This window comes from Phaenicophaeus curvirostris, chromosome 6, assembly GCF_032191515.1.
Source record: "Phaenicophaeus curvirostris isolate KB17595 chromosome 6, BPBGC_Pcur_1.0, whole genome shotgun sequence".
NCBI classification, from domain to species: domain Eukaryota; kingdom Metazoa; phylum Chordata; class Aves; order Cuculiformes; family Cuculidae; genus Phaenicophaeus; species Phaenicophaeus curvirostris.
Genome location: NC_091397.1, coordinates 35,816,180 through 35,844,015, shown reverse-complemented (window position 1 = coordinate 35,844,015; position 27,836 = coordinate 35,816,180). Strand labels below are relative to the sequence as shown.

Sequence of the window (27,836 nt, the reverse complement as noted above, 5' to 3'; positions counted from 1 at the left end):
TTGGGTTGAGGATTTGTTCTGGATTTTTGCAAAATGTGCAATATTTGCTTCTTTTTTTGGTCCAGAACCATTTAAATTAATACATTTTCAGCATGGAAGAGTGGTAGACGAGAATAGCCAGTTCATTCTCAGTTTTCGATAATGTAGCTCTACCATACCATCTAACTTGATCCCGTCTTGCTCTTCCTCTGCTTATTTGTTTTCCTGTCTTTTTTAATATATACTTAGAACACATTTTCTTAACTGCGTAGAGGTCTTTGTGGGAGTCAGCAAGTACTGGAAGAGTTACCGTATTTCGTTTTCAACCTCTGCTCTGGTTTAAATCACTTTTCTTTTTCTAACTTCAGAAAAATTGCTTTTAATTTAATTTCAAAATTTCACTCTATTGTGGTGGAGTAATGTACATGGATAGAAATCACAATGCAGACAGGCAAACCCCACCATGTATGGAAATAATTTTCCAGTTTATGAAGTAGATATGTTTCTGCACTTTGTGCTTGAACTTAAGTGTGATATTATTTTACTTTCAATAGTTAAAACAAATCAAGTTGCTTTGCAAATGTAGGAAAGATAGTGTTGTACAGACCTTGGGTTATTCAAGGCAACTAGCCAGGGTTATTTCTGAGTAAAATCTTATCATTTTCTACCTAGAGCTAATACATCAGCTAATCCATGGGCTTTTAATTGCTCTTAACTTGTGGAGTAAGAATGACTCTATCTTTTTTTTTTTAAACAAACCTTGAGATTTCAGGCAAAAGGTTGGTTTCCCTTTTACCCGATAAAAAAAGCCCACTGGATATATAGTTCCAAGGACTGCAGTGCTGATTCAGAAACGAAAATATTCCAAGATGAAGGAGATGCAGTGAATCTTTAAGGATAAGGGATTGCAACAGATTTTTCTTAAAAAAACTCCATATTCTCTTCAAATTAGATGTGTTCTTCAAGTGTACCTGAAACTTTTCCAAAGTGTTTCATTGTGTAGGGGATTGTAACTTCACATACCATACAAGCAGAACATTTTTCCATGAAAAGGTATTTTTTTCGCTTAGCAAGATGCTGACTTACCCTAGATTTTATTTCCAACCATATCAATAGCGTGGATCTTAATTGAAAAGTAAAGAAACTACATTGAAGTATTATGAAATTTTATTAATTTTTTTTTTTTATTATTACATACATTTACAAGTAAAAGGAGTACTTATTTTTTTTTCTTTTGAGTAGCTGTTAGAAAACAGCATCTAGTGGCAATCTATGTTTTTCTCTTCTGTTGCTTCTTAACCACTAAGGATTTCATAGAATCATAGAATAACCAGGTTGGAAGAGACTCACCAGATCATTGAGTCCAACCATTCCTATCAAACACTAAACCATGCCCCTTAGCACCTCATCCACCCATCCCTTAAACACCTCCAGGGAAGGTGACTCAACCACCTCCCTGGGCAGCCTGTTCCACTGAAGTTTTATCTTCTGTCCGCAGCTGCACTTCTACAGTCCTACTCTTTATGGTGTACATAAATGAAAACACCAGTTTTGTACCTGTCTGTTAATTGAAAGTTCTGTTGATAGTGCAGATAAAAAGAAGAGCCAGAGTGCACCTTTTGCAGCCTGTTGTCAGAGTTGTTCAGTCAATTGTAAAGGAAGCTAACCAAATCTAAAAGGATGTGCTTCCAAGTGAAGCAGGTGAGCATAGGTATCAGTATCCCGGGTGGAGCCCATGTAAAGTGTATGTGTAACAGAATTGTCTCTGAAGAACTAACAACAGGGAAGTACAGTAAAAGCTAGTTTCTTACAAACCGATTCATTGTCAGAGGATATGATCAACATTTACTAAGAAAGTGGACCTTTAAATTAGAACTGGCAGCTCTTTGACTAATGAAGAGCTACCTTTCTCAGCTTGCAGTGGGTGTGAATACCTAGCTATTTCTTTTTCATTTTCAAGTGAAGGAAGAACTGTTAGTCCCAGCAGGATGAAAAGTTGTCTTGGTGTTAAGTCAAATTAAAAGCAACCTAAGTTGCATCTTAGGTTTTGGGGTCCTTTTTTTTTTTTTTTTTATCTAAGATAAATGATGGAATTTAAGTGGTTTTGAAATCTTTTTGAGTTCTTCAGCATTGTGTAGTCACAGACTGTTTTTAAGGGGCTTTCTGTTTTCAATCATGTGCAATTTTGTCTCTATTTTTGCCACTTTAATATGTGTGTTATTTTGTAGGAAACTCCTAAAATGCCATTGGCAGATAAACATTGTGTAAATAAAACTATTACTTGTTTTTCTTCTAACTTTTGAAAATTATTGAGGTTTTAAGCTTTTAGAAACATGTTCACCCAACTGCTTTGGGCAGAAAGAGCAGAATGTGTTTTCTCTGCTGAGCCTTTTTGTTTTATGCCTCTGTTGGTTGTGAATATTGCAGCTGACCAAGAGACCGTTAAAACACTTTGCTTTTAATCTGAGTTGATTTCATCATTTATGCAAACACTTGATCAACCTGATGAATATTTATAATAAGCACTTCAAAACTTGAAGTACGCTTTTTAAAATTGTTTTTATTTTCCTGTCAAATATGTATAACTCACTCCAAAGACATTTTTACAGTATAAAAGACATCCCGGGGCTACTTTCCTTTGTTGTACAAACACCAAAGTAGAGTACAAAACTTTATTCTGTCCATGCTTACGTGACTTGCAGTTTTTTCTTCCATTATTATACCTTTAGCACTAAAAAATTAGCATTTTTTTCTTAAGACAGAAGAAACTGTTACTTTAGCATCATAGGAATGCTTTTGTTTTCAGTGACTTTAAGAAATACAAGCAAAAGCATTAGGGGAATCTTATGGCTATGTGGCAAAGCGTCTGAAATGGGACATGGAAGGCAGTCATCCTTCTTAAGTGGTGTTCAGGCAAATCTCTGTGTTAGATCAAACTTTACTTGTACTTCCACAGCCAGTATAACTTTGTTATCACATCTGAAGCTGGTTCAAGAAAAAATGCTTATGCCTTATTCTGATCTTATTTCTGGTTGATTTTCTTTTTTTTTTTTTTTTAATGACCTAGTACTAATGACCATAGAGTTGTGGCTTTCATTCTGTCTGTGTAAAATGGGATAATCTTAGTTCCTTTTTCACTTTTTGTCCATTTTATTTATTGAGATTTAGAGCTCTTTGGAGCAGTAATTTGCTCCATATTTCTAAGTATTTTAACTGTACCAAGCTCAAATTTACTCTCAGTAGAAGCCAACAGATAAAATTATTTTTAAAAACAGCAGTAACATAGAGTCTGTATAGTAGTGGACAAGATTTATGAATCTCTGTGGTTTTCTTCCTGTATGATTTCCCTAACATATACCAAGTTACGTCTGTAAGCACCTTAGAGCTCCATCATATGAAAAAAGAGGTTTCTGACTGAGCTGACACTTGTAATGTTTAGATATTTCTTGGAGAAAAAACACAGCAGTCATAGAAAAAGGAAATTGTACTTATCCTTACAAATAAATCCTGAAGACTGCATTGCAGGTCTGCATTGCTGGTACTTAAACTGCTGTGTTAATAATAGTTCCTCTTCCTGAATGGTGATTGCCCCTCTTTTTCCCTTCAATATTTAAAATGCAATGTCAGAGGCCAGTTTGCACAAATGACTTTTCAAAATCTTTGATAGAAGCATAATCAAACTTTTGAGATTTGAATCCCAGTCGAGTGGAAGTAGGCAGATAGAAAGACTCTGCAAGTAATTTCAGTGATTTCTGCAGCAGGCCTAGCTAACCAGGTCTGGAAGTCCCACACCTGCAGAATTCCGAGAGCCCTGGCTGTTCATTGCCCTTTGAACCTTTGCTTTTGCTTTTTCCTTTAACTGTTTTAGTTCAATTGAATATACAGCCACAGCCTGTGGAAATGGACAGATGCTGCATGTATGACAGTATGCTGCCAGAAATGGAAAAAACACAAGAAAGGGCAGCCTTAGATGTTGTATCCAGCTGCCTGCTGTGATTTTCCACTGTAGTACTAGACGGATTAACCAAATGCACTGCCAGCTTTACATGATCTGGGACAGGCTTTAAAATGGAGACTTGCATTCTTCTGTCTACTTTTCTTTCACTACCCTATTCCTTCCCCCTTTTTTTGTCATCCACTTCTACCACTGACAATGAAATTGCTTGGGTAACTTCAGGGAGAAAGAGTCTTTTAAATGAAAAGCACTAGTTTAATTTGGCCATATAATGCTTTTGTTCATGGGAGACTCTACAAAATGACTTAGCTAGCAGTAATATTTATAGAGAACATTAAGAGAATAAACTGGTAAAAAACAGAGAGATCAGTTCGTTAGTGCTGCAATGGGTACAAGTGGGTGAGTGAAGTACCTGTGCAGTATACTTGCAAATTAATTTTCCTGTTCTGTATGCTAATCCAGAGGGTAGATAGAAAACAGGCCTGCTTTCTTTTCTGATTTCTGGGGTTGGAAATCCAGGAATAAATAGGCCTTGTATTTCTGAAAACAAGTTATTGCAAGAAGCTTTTACACAGCTGGGTGGAAAGGGTGAAGCTTTTTACTCCCCTTCTTGCAATCGTCCAGTGACAGCTTACAAATGTAGCTCTAGGAGAGTGTCTCTGGGTAATGAAGCCTGAAGAAGTGAATGTCGTTTAGTATGTGAGGCAGTAAGAATTATACTTTTCAGATCGAGGAACTGACACAACATCATGTGATATCTGTGCCTGGTATAAAGTCAATAGCCCATCTCAAATACCAATATCAGATTTGCTATTTTTCTTTAAACACAACTGTATCATTCCTAGGTTGTCTGTAGAAATTATTCAGTAAGTGATGACACTGACCAGAAAAGGATTCTGTTTTTAAATTGTTGATCTTTGTTTTTTTGATTAATTTACCATCTTCTAGGATGAATGGTGGAGATAAAGAGGAATAAATAGGGAAAAAAGTGCCCAAATCTGAAATTAGAAGTTTCAAAACCTAAAAGTAGTCTGAGAATTCATATACAAGCTAAGTATGCGCCATGCAATTGTGCTGTTTGTCCATGCAGAAGTCTTCCTTACGCTTGGAACTCATGAGGTACTGAAGCACAATACAAGGGAGTGAGCATCAATCTAATAGTTACACTAGTAGTTCATTGTAGTGTGTGGGCCTCTATGTAAATGAAGTTAATTGTATCCATCACTGTTTGCAGAATGTATGTGCTTAGCCAAATGTTGAATGCATTTTTTGAGAAGGAGTGGTTAGAAACGTACAAGTTGCAATGAGAGCAGACTGGCTATTTGAAGCTTAGATTTTTGTACTGAATGTGTAATGTTGTCACTTGCATAACCCAAGGTTTTCTGTATGATTGTCTTTCATAGAACAGAGAGAACGAGTGACTTCTGAAAATCTTATCAAGTTTTTATACAATGTAAGAATATAACCAGATCTTCCCAAAATGCAGTATTTTGCAATGAGTAATGCATGAGCAACCCTTTTAAATGCCTCTTTTGTGTGTTGTCACACAATTACCCTACATAGGTTTTTCTACAAGTTAGGTAGTGTTATGTACGGTGTGGCAAGAATCATTTGTGACTTTTTAATCTGCAGGTCTCTCAGTGTAACACAGAAAATGTGATTACCATCAGACACACCTAAGTCAAACTAAAGACTCATTTAAGCTAATATTCTGTTTTCATGAATGATCAGTGGGACATCATTTAGGCAGGAAGTAAAACTGGCAATTGTATAGAGAATGATCATTTCCCTGTTACATCATAGCATCTCCTGTTAATAAAACCTCCTGGAGGTTCAAGACTTTTTATGTGGGGGTATTGGAAGGGCAACAGTGCAAGTTAAAATGCGTTTCCTCTAGGTTTACAATAAAATGCTTTACTATTGATTGTCACTGCAAAAGTAGCAACCAGAGTCTTGGAGCCCTGGGGAAGGCATGCTTGTTTTAGCTTTGGGAAATCATGCTGTTTTACAAAAAAAACACATGAATTTGGAAGTACTGACCTGGTGACCACTACTGGTGATCTCCCATTAACCATCTGCATTATGGACACATTTGGTTCACAGTCTGAAGGATGAAAGGCGAGTATTTGGATAGTTCTGAAGTCTGAATACTGAACTTTTGGCTGACAGTGATTCCTCCAGAACATGCCTGATGGTTAGAGGCAAGACAGAGTAGTAAGTTAAGATTTTGTTGCTGATATTCTGGGATGAACAGAGATTTTCAGATTTTAGGGCTGTCAGGCTTATTACTGTAATGAGAACCAACTTGAAACAAAGGTGACTAGGAATAAAATTGGTGTCAGACGTATGCTTCATTTTGCCAGCCTAATAATATTTAAATTTTGTATTTTTTATTTTTATTTTTGAACAACTTAATTCATGTGGACATCTGAGGCAAGGACAGATTGTTACAGCTGTGGAATGTCTGGAAAACAGTTCATTTCCAATCAGGACAGTTTTGCAATTCTGTCAATTGAAAATACTGCCATTGAGTGAAAAATAAGGAACATTTGGGGGCCCTCAAAAATAAAACTCAGAAATATGTCACTGTCCTAAAAAAGAAGTGTACATGTATACCCTTAGGAATCAAGAACTGTTTGGCTTGGGCTTTTCTGTGTAATAAGAGGCTGGCTGCAAATGTATGAGGAAAAAGAGAAGTATGAGAAAGGCACAAGGGGAGATATGAAAGTAATCTTCAGTTGCTGACCAGATAGTTTGTCACTCTGAGAAAAGCCTTGAGGAAATGACTTTCAGTCAGATGATAGGATAAAGAATTCCTGGATTTATGAATAAAGAATTGCTTTGATCTGATCTGTTTGGAGTTCAGGGAAATAGAACTATATGGTTTTTGAAACAACAAAAATGTATCTGTACATTTCCCTTCTTAACTAAAGCAAGATTCTCATTTTAGTGACAGCTTTCTGGGCCAACAATTAAATATATAAGAAAAATGGAAGTTATCCGCTAGTAATAAAAAAATATTAAGAGCAGGAAAGATGTATATCACTCCTTGCACTTAGTCTTTTGCTCTTCTTAATATATTTCCAACAGAACACTAAGGAAATTTATGTTTTGTGTACAGACAATAAGTGACTCAAATGTCAGAGTGGATCAGGAAATAGGGGAGCCTTTATATTTCACCTTTTTCCAAACTACAAGCTGTCGACCATTGTTAAATCAAGCATAGCAGATCTGTTAGAAATCTAAAGCATCGCAGGAAGGTCTATGTGGTACATAGTGTGGAGGTGAAAGAGATGCAAGTGTTGGTGTTATCTATGGCCTACATTTTTTCTGAGAAGTACATTCATGAACATCTGAGATGTGGGGACTTTCTTTGCTTTTAGTTTCAAAGTACTTATGAGCCATTGGAGAATTCTATGTGCATAAGTCAGGCCAGCTGTTAAGAGCGCACGAGGTGCAGTTGATGCTTGGGATGGTGTGGTTAGCAATACTCTTTGAGTTTTGTGGAGTTGATTAGGAAAGATGGAGCAGGAGGTGCAAGCATCATAGGTATGTCAGATTTTATAGTGTGTACCTGTCCTTTCAACAAGCAAACAACAGAACAGCTATTATATGGAATAAACGTCCAATAGTCCTCTCAGCAGCTTCTGTTCTTTCTGTGTCATCATTCTATTATTTCTGTGTTAGATTACAAGGCATCTGGGAGACAAATGTTGTCTTGTTCTGCTTAAAGCAAGTATTTTTTACTTCTTTTCCTGATTTTGTGTCCATTCTGTTCTTTTATCTAGTTAAAACTGATACGAGTAGGAATTTAATCAAAGTCTTTGCAATGATATGTTTGCCTGTATGTGTCTGTGCGGTTCTGTCATATTACTGGGTGGGAATACGTGAATCCAGTCCTATCAGTACTGAAAAATACGTCCCACTTGCTTGAGCATTTCTTTGCAAGCCAGATGAGAGGAAACCATTGCTTTTGGATGTGAATTTTATGAGTTCTGTCTTAGTGATAGAGGTTATGGTGTTGGTCAATGAACACAGTAGCTTTTTGTGGCCAGAAGGAAAGGGAAATGGTTGGAGTTTTCTGCATGCAACCAAACATCATAACTTCTGGAACAATGATTATGGTGCTTAGCAGATACTTAACATGTACTCACTGCTATGGCAACAGGAATTTCTGAACCAGAAAACTGCATCTGAACCAAGAGGTTCATCTTCAAGTGCATTACATCCCCTCCTGCCTGGTTTATATCTACTGTATCCTTCAATCCCCTTTTTTCTTTCTCTCTCACCAAAAAAAAAGTCCAAATGTCTTTTAAATTCATTTTTCTAATTTACTTTGATGATTTCACTTTTTAGCTTTCTCCGTGTGCTTGTTACTCTGAGTAATACATGGATTCTAACTAAATTCTCTTTCTGTTCCTATAGTGCTTTATTTATTTATCTATTTACAGTCCAATCTGTCCCAGACAGGTTATTACTTTTTACCTTATCAAGCTTTTAAGGAATTTTATGGGAGATTGGCACTGTGTTACCTTAAGGTATGTCACCTGTTATTTAGTTTTGGTTTCCATGTATCAATTCATTTGATTTGGGATTTTACTTTATTTTGCATCACTTATGAAAACAAATTGTGATCAATCCTAGCAGGAGTGTGGTGGGTTGTCATCCTTGTCTCATTGCTGGCACATGCAGGAAGAAGTTTTAATAGAATCCCCATCCTCACTTGGATCATGTGCCTGTTGCCATTGCATTTAATTCCTTTCCTCCCCGCTGCATACGTATAGACTCCTTTAGTTAGCATGCTATCCTTTAATAGGATCTGCTTTATTTCACACATACTCACCTGTAAATTCTTACTGTAGGTTTTGGTGTTCTTTCCAAATACAGGTTGTTTTTCCTAAAATCCTCCTCATCTGTGGCTTTTCCTCTTGCTCTTGATGATTATCCACACCTGGGTGAAGTGGAAGCCCTCACTCAGTTCCAGCCTACTTTTTGTATGAGTTTTTACAGTTCTTTTCACCGTCTCTAATTGCTGTGGTGTTGCCTCTAGAGGATAACCATGTGATTGATGCCTGGTCTCATGATCCAGCTCTAAGTGGTATCCTCATTAGCATTTGCCCACTGAGGTGCTTTAAAGTGATTTGCCACTAGTGAAGCCTTTGCCAGACTCTTTTATGAAGCTATCGCTAACTGTTTTGCATATTCTATGCTTAAATATAGTATTTTAAAATTGTATTTTAAATAGCACAACCTATTAGTATTTGACCAGCAGTAGATGCGACGGACTATATTCTGAGTTGGTGAAGATGGCTATGGTCATGGATGCCCAGCATTGTACAGAAGACTTAGAAAAGTGTATGTAAAAGATTGTAAAAGACTCCTTTTCTCTGTGTTTCAAATGATTTCATTGTATTTTGAAACTGTGTCCCAGAACTCTTCATTTTAATTTGTAACCATAGCTGACTGAAATGCTGTAAGTCTATATTTAGAAAATGGACTGAATGAAAGAGCTGAAGTACATTTTCCACTTTCATATGAAATTAGTAATATTAAGAAATTTCTGATAGTAATGTGTAGCATATGAAGAGTATATATGGATGACATACATATACGTAGTTCTGCTTTCGTTTACTTGTGTATTTGCTAAGCCTAACACATAATTGAGCTCTAACTAGTAACTTGGAATTGTTAGTATGTATGCAAACATAACTTCCTACTATGGTTAACTTCCTTTTCTTCTGTAGTTCTCATTTGCAGAATACATTTGCTTTCTTTTTTTTATGTTTCCCTTCTGCTGACACTCTGCATTTCATTCGTACATCTGCTTGCTTTATGGTTTTTTTTGGTGAAAAAAATAGATCTATGTCCTCACAATTTATTTGATGCTACTCACTAACATTCTTGTTAAGCGTCTTTTAAAGAAAGCAAGAACTAGAGTAGATTTTTTCATTTTATTCCCACGGATGAGGCTTTGAGCAACCTGATATAGTGGAAAGTGTCCCTGCCCATGGCAGGATGATTGGATATAGATGATCTTTTGGGTGCCTTCCAACTCAAACCATTCTATGATTCGATGACAGAGCAGGGCTGGTGTGGAGTGCTGCTTGTGATCAGGACCAGAGGGGTGGACAGATGTGATGCCACCTCTCCCCTGTCATGTAAAAAGTGTTGATGGGGCACCTGGTGCTAAATCATTCACAGATGACCTGATTCTGTATCAGGGTTTTGTACATAGCAAAGCAGCTCCCTTGTTGCCGTCTGTTGAGAATCAACCCTCTATAGAGAAAAAAATAATTTTTTGAGTAGACAGTGAGGTGGATTGAGAACTGTCTGGACGGCAGAGCTCAGAGGGTTGTGATCAGCGACTTAGAGTTGCTTTGGAAGCCTGTGGCCAGCGGTGTTCCCCAGGGATGGGTACTGGACCCTGTCTTCTTCAACATATTCGTCAATGACCTGGATGAGGGAACAGTGCATCCTCAGCAAGTTTCCTGAGGACACAAAACTGGGAGGAGTGGCTGGTGCCCCAGAAGGCTGTGCTGCCATTCAGTGAGATCTGGACAGGCTGGAAAGCTGGGTAGAGAGGAACCCAATGAAGTTCAGCAGAGGCAAATGTAGAGTCCTGCACCTCGGGAGGAATAACCCCCTGCACCAATACAGGTTAAGGGTTAAACTTCTGAAGAGCAACTCTGTTGAGAAGGACCTGGGAGTTTTGGTGGGCAGCGAGCTAACCACGAGCCAGCAACGTACCCTCATGGCCAAGAAGACCAGTGATGTGCTGGGGTACATTAAGAAGAGAGTGGCTAGCATGTCAGGGGAGGTTGTCCTCCCCTTCTGTTCTGCCTTAGTGAGGCCACATGTGGGTTACCATGTCCAGTTCTGATCTTTCCAGCTCAAGAAAGACAAGGAACTACTCGAGAGAATCCAGCAGAGGGCCATGAAGGTAGTTAGGAGACTGGAGCATCTGTCTTATCAGGAGAGGCTGAGACCTGGGTCTGTTTAGCCTAGAGAAGAGAAGACTGAGAGTGGATCTCATCATTGCTTATAAGTATCTAAAGGGTGGGTGTCAAGAGGATAGAGTCATACTTTGTTTGGTGGTGCCCAGCAACAGAGCAAGGGGTAATGGGCACAAACAGAAACGCGGGAAGTTCTACTCTGAACATGAGGAAAAACTTTTTTTCGTTTGAGTGACCGAACATTGGAACAGGCTGCCCAGAAAGCCTGTGGAATCTCCTTCTCTGGAGATATTCAAAACCCACTTGAATGCATTCCTGTGCAACCTGCTCTGGACGACCCTTCTTTGGCAGGGTGGTTGGACTAGGTGATCTCCAGAGGTCCCTTCCAATCCTGACCATTATGTGATGTACCACAGTGATTAAATGACTGTTATTTGTATTTATTAGGGAGTTTCTAGTGCTTTTCATAAATAGCTAGACCTTTTGTGTTAACGGTGTTACGCAGTTGATAGATACTAACTTAAGTTTGCCATTGTAATTGGCTGTTTCTAGAATATGGGCTTTCCCTGTAAAAAGGCCAGAAGAATCATGTGCAGTAATACCTTTTGTCTGCCTTTAGGCTTTTACTCTACCAGAGGAAGGATTATATTCTTTTTTCAGTTGTGCAAACTATTTTTTGTTAGGAGACTGTTAAGTTGATTTTGTTACAGCAATTGGTAAGCAAAAAGTTCTTCGTCTCCCCTTGCTCTCTCTGTTGCATGTCTCTAAGCCCTTGGTCAATTGAACTTCCTAAAAAGCTGAGAAAAAGGAGTGAAGCGGTTATAACTTTATAGTCCAAGGGCTGAGTTCACCACTGCAGTCCAAAGGAAGTACAAGCCAGGTATTTAGTGTATTATTATACCTCTTAACTGGAATGTTATGAGACAAAAAGAAATGGAAAAAGTTATTAATTAAAAGTTATTAAATGGATATACAAGAGTGTCCATTTTAATAAAAATACATTATATTGCGTGCCAAAACTATTATGCTTTGGCAAAAAAAAGTCACTACTGTATGTTTGAGTTAGATTTCAAACTCTAAATGCAGTCACTTCTGCATTGAATTCTGTTGGTACTGCTTTTGTATGTGCTGTTTTCTAGGAGTAATTTCCTAGCTGGCTTCATAAGTTTTTTGGTATATGGTGTCTCTTAAAAGATAATTTTTTAATGTATATTGCACTAGTTTTTACAGGACAGTAATAAAAATCACTTCAAAACATAGGAATAGGGAATGCATATGCCCAAAGATGCCACATAGAAATGTTCTATTGAACATAGAAACAAACTTTTCGTATGTTTCTGGGTGTTATTTAACACTTTAGAAACCTATTTCAAACATTTTTATTTGAATGGAAAGATGAAAACAAATGTCGTTATTGCTCAGTGTCAGTTCTAGTGACATCAGTCCCAATAATACTATCTGGCTGTTCCTTATCACAGAATCACTAGGTTGGAAAAGACCCACAGGACCATCAAGTCCAACCAAATCCTTATCCTGCAGACATCTGAGAAGTCCATTATTTTCTTAAACTTTCATAACATTTATTCATCTTGTTATGGCAATTTTTACAGAATTCAGAGAGACTAACTTAACACTTGTTTGTTTTCTTCCTCTGGGTCAGTCTGACGCTGTCGTTCAGTTGTACTAATTCTGTAAAGAAATACTGAATAAAGGTTTGAATTTTCTGTGCTATAGGTTCAGTGAATGCCACACAAACTTTCTGGTATTACCAAAAAAACATTTATAATGCTATATTGAAGATTATTAGCAACTTTTATTATGCTTGTTTATGTCACATATGTAAAACATTCTTTTATATGTAATTGTGCTATTAGATTCTGGTGAGGTTTATGTTGTGCTGGCTGCAATTCCCAACCAAAAATAGAACATAACTTTTGTGTTGATACTTTTACACAACTTAAAGATGTGTGTTTACACAGCCAGTGCCCATGTTCCCATGTTCTTTGTGTTAACTTCCTATCATGTCAAAGAGGAATCAAACCATTTTAAAATATTTTTGGGTTTGTTTCATCTTAAGGAAGCAGAACAAACAGAATCCTTTTCCTTTCAGCTTGAAATAGTTTTCTGTGTTGGTAAACAGTTATGGTTCTCTGGAGGACCTGTTCTGCATGCTGGATGCCTCACGTATAAATGCTATTTAATGCTTGCTTCCATGGTGTTATACAGGTATTGGTACAACATTTGATAATTTTTAAAAATTCAGGACCTTATGGTAGCTAGAATAGATAGAGAAATCAGCCACTTTTTAATGATTCACACTTAATTTGTTTTTTTTAGTAATTCCTGTAATACTTCCAGGAAATAGCTCTTCTCATGTATGTACAGCTTCCATCTGTTCAATGAACGTCTACCTTTGCCAAAGAACATTTGTATTTAGTTCAAGAAGAATAAAGTATCTAATTCTCGATGACCAAAAGTAATCACAATTAGCACATTTTTCACATGCATATTACTGTGTGATTTGTTTTGTGGTACACCACCTGCCATATTTTGGTTTAAAAATCTATTTGGGTTAAGAAAGACAAACAGTTCATGACTGGAGGTTTTTGCCAATAACGCTGTCCATTAAGAAATGGCTTCCTTATTTGGTCTACAAAGCAGGACTCAGTACTGCAGACTGTAGAGAGCACTGGGCAGAGTGGCATCAGAATTTTCGCTCTTAAAGTCTCTCTTTAAATTTCTACAGGTCAAACATGTCTTTGTTGAAATGCTGTTTTCCAGTTGTGAATATTGGGTTTGACATTATCTTTACTTTCTCAAGTTAAACAGCAGTTAGGTTCTAGATATATGCAAAAGCCTTTGATGCACTGTTCCAGTAAAAAATCCCCAAAACTTGTTGTATGTATTTTGTCCCTGAATAATAGCCAGGGTATACCTAGGAGGTACGCTTCTCCTGCCTTAGGGTCAGAACTGTGTTGGTATTCATTCATTTCTCAAACTTTTCCACTCTGAAGAGCAGCAGTCCTCTCTGACACAAGAACCTTGAGATTCCTCTTTGTTGCCCTTAGACCCCAAATCACTTCCTATGCCAGCACAAAGTCACTGGTATTGCCTGCCCCCCTCAGTGGTTAGGTTTGCTGCATTGTATTTCTGCGTATCTGCAATCTGTGTCTGATTTGCTTTATGAAGTGCAGTGAGATGCAATTTTGAGTTTTCAGATGTGGGTGGAATAAGCAGTAGTCTGTAGCTGCAAGTATTTTCCTTGGATATGCTTTCCACTGTTTCTATCAGTGTCTCCCAGCACAAACCAGTTTGGGCAACAAATACATGAAAGCCATTCAGATATGATGGTTACCCAAAAAAAGGTGACTTGTGAGGTGCACTGCAGCACTGGATTTGTTGGGCTTGGACCAATTCCTGAAAACTCCCAAGGGAGTCTCTACAATGTCTTTACCTTCTATGCATCAAACAGTCTTATGAGGATATACATATTAAGTCTGTGATAGTTGTGTCGACATGACTCTGCATCCAGTCTAACAGGAATCCAGACTAAGGGGAAATGGGTGCAGGGTAGAGCATGTGCATTCACTGGCAATAACTTTCAACAAATGCATGAACTAGTCAACAAATATATCTTTCAATGAATGCTATCTCTACTCAAATGCTACTGCTACAGTAAGGGACCTTAGCATACTTCTGATTTATATGAAATTTAGGATTTTTTCGTAGCACCTTCCTTCATTTCACATATGTGATGAGGTCATAGAAAGAAAGACTCAGTTGAAATGAATATACACAATGGGATAAAGTTAAGGTTGCTGTGGGAATGTCAATTCTGAATTTCCTGTTTTCGCTGTGATTGAACTATGGAATGAAATATTTCGTTAATGATAGGTTTGTAACATTTTTAAAGATAATTAGGAATAATTTGTTAAACTTAACCTTTAAAACACAGGTGCCTCTGTAACATTCAACTTTTGCCCGTACACATTCTAAAGCATTTTCTTTCTAACTCTATTCATAACAACATCATACTGAGCTCTTACTGAACTTGGACCCAAGAAATAGGTTGTTACTTTTTCTGGAGAAAATAAGCGGTCAGCAGCAACAGAATTAATGAATGATGATGAGCTGTATATATTTACGATTTACAATTACGGAGTTAAAAAGATTATGAGTTATCATGGAAGCCTGCTCCGCAGGTTTACAAACCTGTATTTTAAGCAATGCAGAAGACTGTATAGTAAGGGGATAGTTATTAGATTTCCTTGCTTGAAATAAAAATGCAGAAAAATTGTCCAGTAATTACCATATCAATTTCTTTGGATATTGTAATTTTTCTCTTTGTATAGTGCCTTGCTGCGCCATGGGATTCTGATAATGTAGGTAATACAAATATTTATAGGTACCACAGATTACATTCCTATTTAGTACTGACATAGGTTCTCTAATATTCTATGCATCTTTCTCATAGTCCTAATGAAATGTATTTGTTGATGGAGTTTAGTACACGGGAAAAGAGACGAGCATTATATTTCAGCAGAATGAAGAGAAAGCAACAGTCTTCAAGTAGAAAATAGACCTCATTAGAAATGTAGACTTAAAAAAACCAAAAAACACCCCAAACCCAAAGAAAAGCCAGTAAAATTATTTTACACAGACTGCATTATTTGTCTTGTGTTTTGTTATGCTTGTATCTTCAGATATTCAGTGTAGAATCTGGGTTTTTCCAAATGCCAAGTGTTAGATCTAGCCTCAGGAAAGTAGTCAGTAGAGACTGACTTCAGCACGACTAGGATTTCACCCAGAACAATTATTCTAAAATTCAGGTTGTGCGGTTTTCTGTAATTTGATATTACAGATAAGCATGCAGCTCTTGGCTCACAATGAGGAAATAAGAATAGGTATTGTTTGAATGGGTATTCTTTTAAAGTATCTCAGTTGCTTTTAGACCTCCCTTTCCTATATAGCTTGAACTGGGCTTGACGAAACAGTTAAGCTTAACTGGCATAACCCCTTTTTGTAAGAAAGGGGAGCCAGTCATTCTGATAGGAAGATAAGCTCGTGGTTCAAATCAGTTTTACATTGGCTCTTCTGGAGAGCCATCACTGGCTGAGAGACAAGTCTCAGCATAGATAGAGGTTCTGTCAGGCAGGGTTTGCAGTTATTGAAACTGTCCTTGAAGCCATTTCCACATTCACGTCTTTCCATTACATATAAAATGTGTAGTGATCCCACAGAGAGCTGCTTGAAATCACATAATGGCTGAATTTTTAACTTTGCATCCAACAAGGGAATACATTTGATTTTTTTCAGGGCATTCATTTTGGCCTTTAAGTCTGGATGGTAATGCATTCTTCTTACCTTAAGAGGTGATCTGATCTCGTTTACATAGAGGTACATTGGAAAGAATTTCTGGTTTTAATTCAGGAATGAATACTAGCTCTGACTTTGTAAACACCTGTTGAAATCATTGAGTGTTTCATACTTTGGCTTTTTAAAAATTTATTTCCATCTCAAACTCTTTTGAGTGTGCACTTATGTGCCTTCCAGATCCTTCTCTTTGCAGGAGATTCTACATGGTGTATTAATACAGGCTGAATGCCAGTTTCCCTAAAATTCATGTTACATGCACTTTGTGTGACATGGAGCCTTGTTGGCAGTTGGCAAAATCGAGTGTGCTCAGAAACAAAGATAATTTGCTTTCTTTTTCAAAGCTAATTTGCTTTCTCTGCTCAGTGGAAAGCGAATAACCTCTGCCTGTGGAGGAAGTGGGAAGCAAAACTCTAGGTTAAAGAGCATCTGTCATTTCAGTTCATCTCCAAAAAGCAGGACAAAAATTTAAGGGGAAAGAAGTATTTTCTTTATCTGGATGCCTCTTTATCTCTATTGTAACGTTGCTGGAAGTATTATTCTTTTGTGGGTTGGTTACTTGTGGCAAATGTACCCTATACGTACAAAATGCTCATCATGTTAAAGCAGACTGAAGTCTAAGGCAGAACCCCCACTAGCCAAGGAGGATGGCAGCAGAGTAGTAGGAAATGTTTTTTAGCACTGTTGCAGTGAGAAGGGAGTCCTACTTCTTGCTGCTTCTTTGTGTTTAAACTCCTCTTATGCTCTGTCATAGTCGCCTCATCCGTGTGAGGTTGATTAAGAGCAGTTTGGCAGGTCGTAAGCGTGCACTCACTTTTAAAGTACAGGGGACTGAATATTTTGTAGCTAAAGTTCCCTTGAAGAAGCATAACCTTTGCATTTAGCAGCCAGGCTGTTACTAAGTATGAAGAGCAAAACTGTGCTAATTAAGTCACTTAGCAAATAATAAAAAGGACATCTTTTTAATACCTGAAGTGATAGTAGCACTTTCAGTCATAGAAGCTAGCAGAGTTAGTGGGATGGACATATTGTTTATATACATTATGAGGAAGATGTTTCATTTGTTCTGATAATTTTCTGTGATCTATTCAAAACAATTGTCCTGTATTTGGGAAGGCAACTAATACACGTATTTGTGTTACAGTTTGCTATGATGCAAACTTCCAGCACTATGGACTGCTTCCAAGAGCATTTTGGGAGCAGGAAACTGTACTTTTATGACTTTTGAGACCTCCTTCATTAGCCTTGGCTTATGCATCAGGGCATTATATTACATTCAGAAGATCTATCTATCTATGTGTCTATCTACCTGTCTAAATAAAACATCTGTATACACACATGTAGCCCTAGCTAGCAAAATCTGTTGTTTTCTAGTCTTCTGGTCTTCTGTTGTCTTCAGGTTTTGATTGGCTGCTGTGTCAGTAGACTGGAATACTTACTTACAGCTGTCCTCAGAGGCCTTCTATAAAACTGCAGGTGTTCAGCTTTAGCAAATAGTTCTTATTATATGGATAGACTTTTGGCAGCTAGTAATGATGTTTCCTGAAATTGAAAAATGATTTTCTACCTTATGCACTGGTTTTACATTACTGGAATGTTGGAAAGGAAAACAAATACCTCTCATCAAGTAGTACTGAGACTGTTTTTGTTAGTTGTATATATTTTCTGATTTGTATATTTTATAGTGGAGTGCAAGTTTTTTTCCTTAACTGTTGTGGTCAGATTTGAAATCTCTTCCAGCAAAACTCAAATTATGAGGAATTAAGCACGTGTCTGTGAACAGAGGGTTATATCCTCCTTTATACAGACCTAGCAACTGGCTTTCAGTCAGTGTACCACCAAACCCAGAGGTAAGGGGGCGTAGTAAAGCCTTTAAAAATATTGGACAATATTGTAGAGTACTGTTAAGAACTTTTTTTTTTTATTTCAGTAAGGCATATCTGATGATTTTATGAGGACAGGATGAGAGGGCATGGCCTCAAGCTCCACCAGGAGAGATTTAGGCTGGACATTAGGAAAAAATTTTTCACAGAAAGGGTCATTGGGCACTGGCAGAGGCTGCCCAGGGAGGGGGTTGATTCATCTTCCCTGGAGGTGTTTAAGGGACGGGTGGATGAGGTGCTAAGGGACATGGTTTCGTGTTTGATAGGAATGGTTGGACTCGATGATCCGGTGGGTCTCTTCCAACCTGGTTATTCTATGATTCTATGATTCTATGATTCTAACTCATTCTCTACCTCTTTTAGATAGTGCTGGAAGAAAATGGTGGATTGTTTTGTTACAGTCTCTCTTTTGGACAATGAGATTGATGGCTCACTGTATGTCAGTTCTGGGGAACTGTTGTTTAGCTGCAGAGAGTTAAACAACTTATTTGGATTGTATTTAGTTATCCAAATGCTTGACTGGGTAATTTATTGCTCAGGCTTTCTAAGATATTCCTGCTTAACCTTTAGAGTGCTAAGTCAGTACCTGAAGCCTGGTGGCTCTCAGTTTCTATTAATTTCCTAAATGATGTCTTGTTGAGGTAGGGCTATATGAGTGTTTTAAGTGTACTATGACATGACTGAATCCCTGTTAGACACTGTAGACACAGCTCAGATCTATCAAATCAAAATGCTTTCTCGGGGAAAGCATCAATCTCTTAAAAAGCAGTGCTGGGAAATTGACAGCGTCCTTTGAACGGTTTAGAGGACCCTAAACCCTCACCATCGGTTTCACATAGTGGCCTGTGAATATGGTATAAATTATTATGATACAGCCCTTAAGTTATAGCACAGTTGGGCAGTGGTTCCTATGTTTTTTGTGGTGGAACAAAAATACTGACTATGAAGTAAATGGGAATTTCTGACTTGAGTAAACATGGACTGTGCAAGCCAGCTCAACACGCCCAGGAGACCTCCAATTCCTGGAAGGGAATACTAGGATTGAAGGTGCTTTTGAATTTCTTGTTATTTTTTGTTTGCTAAATCTTTGAATACATAGTTGTTTTGTTTGTCAAATACAGTCCAGGAAAGTAACCCTATGCTTTGCTGTGGAAAAAAAAAAGCTGGTATTTGAAACCTGTACAGAAACAACGTGACACCAAATATGGATGTTAAGCTTAAGCCTCAAACTCTGATTTAACACTTTGTCTGATGCTAATCCGCAGTGCTACAGACATGAGTTATTGCTGATGGAATAAGTATGTGACCATGTTCATTGTAAAGGTTCCTCTTTATCTCCTTATCTGTATGTCCCCTCACATTTCTCACACCCATTTGCCCACAGTTCTTAAGGGTTTTTTTTGTCATATGAAAGTATCATTTTCAAAGGCTTTTGGTTTTCACATCCATGTCAGTATTGCCGATTAGGATGTGACAGGGAATACCTGGCTGCATACTTCCTTTAAACCTGAGCCAGTAGCACTGCAAAATGTTAGGGAGAGCATCCTTTCATCTCACACCATCCACCACTTTAAAGTGAAAGGTTTGTTGATGTAATCCTATTTCCAATCTATAGAGGTCACCTGTAATGCACTGCTCTGAAGATAAATGCCTAGTACTGTTTGATGTTAGAGGTTTCTTTTTTAAAGGCAAGTTTAATGATATTTTGGTTTGCTAGGATACTGTGTTGAAATTTGTGAAGACTTCAGCTGTTTTTAAACCTTTGTTAACCTTTCATTTAATTGTTAACAACCCTTTCTAAACTGGTACTTTTATTATTTCAATATGGTTCAGGCCTTTCCTTCTTTTTTTCTTTTCTTTTGGCAAGGCCTAGTAAGTTTTAGGTAACCTGTGATGTGAGAAGGATCAACTAGCTTTTAGATGACAGTATACTAAACCAAGTATATACTCCTTTAGCAATCAGTGACAAAGATAATATTGATTTCACTGGGAGAGCTTCATTAGTTCATAATGTAGTTCTTAAGCAGTTGTGAAATTCACATCCAGGATCTTTTTTGATCTCTTTAATCATAAAAACAATGGTGTATTTAAAAATCTCTACAAACCTATATGAAATGAGTTACAGGATCAAAAAAATAAGTATTCAGAATTGCACGTTAATCATTATATATATACTGTATCGATGTATGTGTAGAACGGATAGTACAAAATATATTCTTTTTTTTCATGTGCAATTGTATGTGTATATTTCTGGATATCTGTGTGTAACTACCTATATCATAGAAGTTACTGCACTGATTGTGGATTTATGGGTGAAAACCTACCTCAAATAAGTTAGTGACAGAACTCCAAACAATAAGTAAGATTCAACTTACTGTTTTCCAATTTCCCTTAACATAGTCAGTGAGATATCTTATGGCATTTCCCAAGTTTTTTAACACTGAGAAGTATTTCCTGGCCAAACTGTATTGGCAAATCCTCCTGGAGAAACACAGTTTATGGGTTTTGTTGATATAGCCCATACTGCTTTTCCCCAATAAAAAGGTGGAATTTTATTTCATAGCTTAACTGCATCTACTTTTGCTAGCAAGGCCAAGTCAGTTAGGGATGGGCCATTTTTCTCCATGAACCTGACTAATGTAGGTAGATACAGGTTGGCAAATGCTTGCTGCAGCCCACATGGGTGAATCTAAGCCTTCCTGTTGTATCTGGGAATTTGGCACATTATAACAGGAAAGTCTTACCTGTATCTCTGTTTTGATAGCAGAGTAAACCACTCCAGCTGTTAATTGCTCAGCAGGCAGCTTTCACAGTGGTAGATGTGCACTTGAATGTGAAACACTTTGGTGCATATTTCAGAACCAGGTCTCCCATTTCCAACGCTGTGGATCATTGCTGCAGAGAGGAAAACTGCTAAACTAGTGTGGTGCAAAAGCTCTTTGCTTGTAATCGCTCCATTTCCTGACCCAGAGTAGTCATGTGGGGAGTTCAAGTTAGGTTAACAAGAGCAGGCTGACGTACAAAAGGCTTCATTTCACTGGATCTTACGCTAACTCCTGTCCTTTTATTGTTAATGTCCTTTTGTAATTTTTTTTCTTTGTTTCATCTGCCCAAGAGTACAGCTGGCAGCAGGGAAAGTTCCCTGAGCAGGCTTGGCATGGTATATGATTTTTAGAGCCACTTGCTGCTTCTGGAGGAACCTTCTTTCCAGGGCTCTGTCACTTTCCCTCTTTCACTTTTTGTATTCAGTCCCTTCCTTACCATTCCCCACATATGGTATGCACAGTTGCAATGACTTGCATCTGTCCAGAAGTGTGACTTTCTTAGAGCTGATTCTTCTGTTCCTTTGTGCGTAAGCCAGAAAAGGACTGTGTGTTACACAAGGCTGCCAGCACCCTTCTCCCAAGAGAACCTGTGTGGTCCCTCCACATTCGTCTGAATTCCCACTAACCCCAAAGATCAAGAATGTTTAGACTTCTTCCTGTCTCTGGTGGCCACCATTATCAAAATGACTTTGTCTGCCCAGAAAGTTAAAACCCATTGCTATTATACTTCCAGTTCTATCGATGATAAACGATGGAAAACATCAGTGTCATATATTGTATTTAACAAAAGGAGCTGTTTGACACAGTGTATCCTTGAAATGTTTATAGTGAGTAAGCAAAACTTTGAATTCACTTTAATAAAAACTCCCTTTAACCTCAGAAATGGAGCCTGTTCAGTAAAGTTTTATCTTTGTCAATGATGTTCACCTAATTCTAAGGGCCAAACACTACATAATAAATGGCAAGGAGCCTCTCTCCAGTTTATTATGCCCTTTCCTTTTGCTGTGTGTGTTCATTATATCTGGAGAAGAAAATAAAGATAATTTCTTGAATTCCCATAACATGGACTCCTCATGATCCCCAAAGAAGAGTACTGGTGACAGGAAGAAGAAGAAAGTGCTGTGTGTTGCAAACTGATTATACTTAGAAGGTGGTTTATTCGTTGCTTAATCCCCTGTACCCCATTTTCCTTGCTGGTTATTGAAGTTGTCTCTTTAAGAAGGAAGAACTCTGCTTTGATACATCTTAACAATCCTTTTATTTGTGAGTGCCCTGAAACTTGTTGAAGACACAGGGCAGTATAGGAAATAATGATATCTCTATGACTTGGAGACTGGAAAAAGGAGAGCAACTTAGCAGCTCTGGAGGAATGTAGTGGTTTGTTATGAGGACAGGCAAAATGGTTTTAAGAGAATGTAGTAAAGCAGAATTTTGTTAGTCCTAATTTCACCTTACTGGTGTACATCATTATCCCTCCCCGACCTTTTGCTTAAGGGGTAAATGGGCCTCTGGATGGCCAAAATTGCCATGAACAACATCCCTAGATGCAACTGAACTGAAATTGATGGTAGTTGCCTGAGTGCTTCTTCCAGTCTGCATTCTGAGCTCTTCCTCCCAACCACAGAATCTATAGCTTTAATTTAAACCTTGCCTAGACACTTACAATTTTAGGTTCGTTGCTTTTTTTTTTTTCTCAATTAATAGCCAAAGACTAATAAAGCATGCCAAAGAACATTAGAGATTAATGGACCTCTTTCTCTCACTTTATCTCAAGCCACCAGGAGAGTCAGCAAAGAAATACTCTAGTGTGCTTTGGCTTGGGGGCATTTCATGAAGTAGAGCTGATTCTTGTACTGAAGAAGTTCTAGATGGAAGTCCCTGGCTGAAAATTACTGAGAGAGTTTGCTGGAAAAGTATCTCCACATATTTGTCCTCTATACAACCATTTTGCTGCTGGCCATTGAACTGCATGGACTTTTGGTCTCACTTGATCCAGCTATTCCTATTTCTTAAATGTGCATTACATATGCGAGAAGAAAATGGGTCTGTGAATAAAAGACACAATCTTGTCCCAGGTGAAAATTTGCTCTCCAGTTTAAACAAATTAACTTTCATAGTATATTATGGCTTCCCCATTTCAGTTTTTTAGCTAGATAGAAGATTCCTCTAAGGAGATCTCCAATGTGCTTTGTGTAATTTCATTTGCTCTTAAAGGCCTCATCTCAGGCCATAATTCTTGATTTCTCATAATTAGTTGTTGTGGAAATGATTATGTCATAAACACAAACAATGGGAATCTAAGGAGCAGATGAATTCTTAAGAAGCAAAGATTTGTTTTCCTGTAAATGACCAAAAAACCCAAAGAAGAAGCATTAGAATACATTCTGCATTGTCTTTCATCTCAGGATTTTACAGTCCTCCTCAATTATTAATACATGAAAGATTTTTGAAAGGCTGCTGCAGAAATGGTGTTGAAATCATCCATGTTAGTTGTCCTCAGTAACTCTTGATCAAATCATTGTTGCTTGAAACTAAAAATAAGCTTTTCCTTGCAAACTGAGGCTTCACTCTGAGAGCTGACTGGATTCTTCCCAGTATACTCATCATCACTAGTTACAGAGATTCTGCTGACTAAGTTATTTACACCTGTGCAGTCCAATTTGCTTTAAGGCACATTTTATTCCTCTGTCTTCAGATTCTTTCACTTGGAGATTTGTAGGCAGTTCCAACACTTTCAGTAGTGTTGCCTTGCTGTTACTGTGCTATGTGAAAGAACAGTAAATACTTGTATCGAAGGAGTATGGAGTGGAATGGAATCTGCAGCTGCGTCAATGTCAGCTAGGTACTCCTTGACCATTGGGAGAAAAATCAATAAAAATATATTTTTTTGCCACTGAAGTCAACACATGTGGCTAAGTATCCCCTGAGGAATTAAATCCATCACTCTACACAAGCCTGCTGTACAGCAGTGTTCTCCCTAAGTGCTCAAAATAGCGCTTGTGTAGTGTATGGGCCATCTGAATTCACGTGTGGATTTCGCCAAGGGAGAGGCTTTTTGAGTCAGAAGATGCCTTTTTGCATAGTCACTTCTCAGAGTTGTACTATATTTTGGCAGTCATAACACCTCTGTCAGACAGCTGAATATTTATAACTGCTGCCTTTTACAGATGGGAAAATGAAGGCACAGAGAGATTAAATGACTTGTCTGAAGGTGCACAGTTGGTTAACGGCAGAGTGAACAGAGAGCTCAGGATTTCTAACTGTGTCTCCTAGCCTCCACAGAGTATTTCTAGAGCACTATAAAAGTGATGTAATGCACAAGCAGAATTGTTTCCAAACAAAAATATCTTTAAGGTTGCATAAGATATCTTAAGCAGCTCTTTAAATGTTCAGGAATGTATTGATGAATGAATGTGGTCATTTCTTTAGTGATTAGAAGGAACAGATGCTATGGAATAGAAAATCTGCATAAATCTTAGGCTTCCAGCTACAAGTTTTTTTGAAACTGAAGCTGTAAGCACAAGTTAGGAAGTAGGATTTTGTTGTCAGCTGTGCACATCTGTTATTGGAACTATACAGTAGTATGCTTCCCATATTGGCTTGCAGTATGCCCATGTCAACTTTATAGAACTCAAACATGCACAAGAAAGATGCACTAAGAAGGGTAAAATGCTCTTGCATGGCTTTTATATTATTCGCACAACTAGAATGTTTACAGCATAGTACAGAGTGTAAGAAGAGCAAACGCTGAACCACATCAAGCAGTTCCCTTGTTGTGCATGTCATTTAAATATCAAATCTATAAGGGCGTTTGCTACGTTCTTCACACACAGAAAGACCACAACTAAGTGACTTAAAAGTATCCCATGAGTTTTTAAAAATGCGGACAAACAACTCTCTTCTTTTGATAATTACAAATACATTGTTCCACTCTGTTGGTTCTGCAACATCTGGTGTTTTATAAAGCGTTTTAAAATGTCATCTCCCTTCCTCATTTCCCCACACCCTTCTCACTGCACCTTAACCCCAGCATAACAAGAAACTTTAATTTCTAAAGAAATCTATGGAAAATCTTGCAAAACAGAGTTAAAGAATAGTGTCTGTATAGGTCTGAGCTTTTCTTAAATTAACAAGAAAGCTGAGTCAGTGTCATGGAACAACCTTAATGCATAGAAAAATTTTCATGAGGAAGGTTATAAGATTCTGGGCTGATTCAGTGGAAAGGTATTATTACACAATTCTTGCAGAAGGGATTACTTAGAATGTTTTCGCTTGGTAGCGTTAAGTTGATATACCAGTCTTGGCATTAAGTTTTCTTAAAAAGGTCACAACACAGCTTCTCAAGAATGAAAGACTGTGTAACTCCCTTCGTAAGTCCTGGTATGTGTCCAAGGTTTGAATTGTAAATTGAGTGCAATTCCTTCACAGTTAGCTACTTAGTGAACTTCACAGTTCGTGCCTGTAGATGAGCTTACAGGTTAGGGGATCAAAGTAGGCAAAAGGAAAGACCCTTCTTGTGTAGCTTTTGTCCATAATCAGGGTATTCTAAGATTTTTTGTAGAAGTTCTTGTCAGTTCATTGCAGCATACAGTGAATAGGCTACTTTACTCTGAGAAGCAGGAGATGAGTAAAGATACAAATCTAGTAACATAGAAATAAATGCAGAAACTTCACAAAAAAATCCCGAAACAAGGGTGCTTTATAAATATGAGGTGGGAAGGGTCTTCTTTCTTAATTTTAGCTATCTGTCAGTTCGGCACATAGTCTAAGCAGGTTTTCAGTGAGGAGAAGGGGAGCGGGGGCACCTCTAGATGGCAGTTCATCCCACCTGTCTAGGTGAGACTAGATGCTGGTTTACTAGTCATCAAAGAGGAAGATGCTTCACAGTCCAATGAATTTAAAGTAGAACTTACTTCCTTAGCTCTTTAAGGCAACAAGGTAGAAGATTTCTTCCTGATAAAGATCATAAAGGCTGAAGTAGAGTACTGTGAACTGTTACTCAGTGAAGTTGCCTTTTTTATCTATGCGCTGTAAATATGTGGCAAATCTTAAGTTAGATCTATCTGCAGTCAAAAGATCAAAAGTTTGTATTAAATTATTTGTATTAGCTTCTTTTTACATAGCTGGTGAGAATAGGCAAAATTTTATTCATAATTGAAAATATCATGTTGAAGTACATTTTTAAAAGAAGACTGACATATATTTTACAGGTGATTTCTGATCATGTGCCTGGTGATTAGGATATTCTGTGTTCTTGTCCTTATGGTCCCATTGGGACAGCAGTTCTGCACAAGGTACTGTAGACATTTAAATTACCCAGTACCACTAACGCCCTAGTCAAAGTTGTCTTAGAGGCTCTCAGTAAAACTGCAGGCTCTAAGAAATCTTATTCCAAATTCTGTGTTGCCTTAGCCAAAATGTTATAAGTATCCAAGGAGAAGTACCGTGACCCTATATCCTTAACGTCTCTCACGTCTGCTTTGCCAGAGCTGTGTGACTGTTAGATCTAAGTAGGGATACTCTTACCTGCTTTTCTCTAAAGCAGGTGACAAGCAATGAAAATACAGTAGCACTGTCTTCAGTGTGGATTAGAAGCCAGAGCACCTGTTTTAAGGTTCTAAGTAAGCCTTTACCTGTGTGCTGTTATCTGTTTTCCTGTTATAGTTAACTCCTTAAGAAGTGTTCAAGGCCAGGTTGGGTGGGGCCTTGAGCAGTCTGGTCTGGTGGGAGGTGTCCCTGCCCATGGCAGGGGGGTTGGAACTGGATGATCTTTTAGGTCCCTTCCAACTCAAACCGTTCTATAATTCTATGATTTTCTAGCTTCTGCTATGCTCAGACTTTCATTTTCCTAGTTAACTATACTCTTCATAGAAAAGAATGTGTCTTGTTTAAGTTAACAAAACACACGAAATAGGAATTATTTTTGCTCCCTGTATAAATTAAAGGGGAAATTTTCTGATCAGAGGATGCATTTTTTGCAAGTAAAGGCATAATAAAACTGTTCAAAAGTATATTTAGACTAAAAACTAGGATAGAACATTCCCATAGGGGTAGTAACACAATCATTCCAGGCACCATTGAGCCTGATATGTTTAAGATTGGGTTTGTGAAGAAGGTTATGGTCTTGAAGTACAAAGGCTTTGATTTGGACACCTAGGGTGAAAGAAGACTTCAGTGATTATTTCTTCTGATAATTTCTTCCTTGCTCAAATCGTGCCCTTTTATCATTTGTGGCATGATGCTATTATTATGAAGTGGAAGTAATGAAGATGTAAACTTTGCTAGCTGCAGTTTTTGAGAGTCTGCCTTTGAACCTTTATCGCTGTCTCTGTTGTCCCTTCCTTCACTGCAACGATACACCAATGATGCCAGCCAATGTCCCCTCAGCATTGTGAGCTCAAATCCAGCTACTATGCAAACACTATTCTTACAGCCTTAGAAATTTAAGAAATAAAGGGAAATGGTGATTCCCTTTGGACCATCAGCCACATGACCTTTTGCTCTCACGTGGTTTAGTCCCTCTTCTGTACGTGATAGCCACTTAGGACTGTTTTTGGCTTTTGTCCATTTTATTCTAGTTAGCATTTAGTTCACACATCATTATGAGAAGCACTGGATATGCAGCTCTTGTCATAACAGAATTATTTTGTATGCACCTGTGATGTGTTGGGGGAATATTGCGGAGTGAATAAAAAAACCAAAATAATTTGCTTTTTTTCTTACTCCACCTGCTGTGTAGCTGCTTTGCTGTAGTTTTGGAGGAAGGGTGTTGAGGCAAGTTTTTGCCCCTTTTTTTTTTTTGTAAAGAACAATCTGAAGGTCTGTTTATGGCGTTAGGGAAAAGGTACATTGTGGGTTACAATGCTAC

The 27,836-nt window shown here is 37.8% G+C and overlaps 1 protein-coding gene across 3 annotated transcripts in view; it reads left to right on the top strand.

Annotated features, from left to right (window-relative positions):
- The window catches only part of LOC138722050 (succinate--hydroxymethylglutarate CoA-transferase-like), a 342,380-nt gene that overhangs the window by 206,102 nt on the left and 108,442 nt on the right, over window positions 1-27,836 (top strand). The window contains exon 13 of one of the 3 annotated variants that reach the window (XM_069859774.1): window positions 8,822-8,907. The exons of the other annotated variants lie outside the window; for them this stretch is intronic. Within the exon in view, the coding sequence (XP_069715875.1) occupies window positions 8,822-8,872 (51 nt within the window). The 3' untranslated portion in view covers window positions 8,873-8,907. Of the gene's footprint in view, window positions 1-8,821; window positions 8,908-27,836 lie in introns of those variants that run through there. 3 annotated transcript variants of the gene reach the window in all.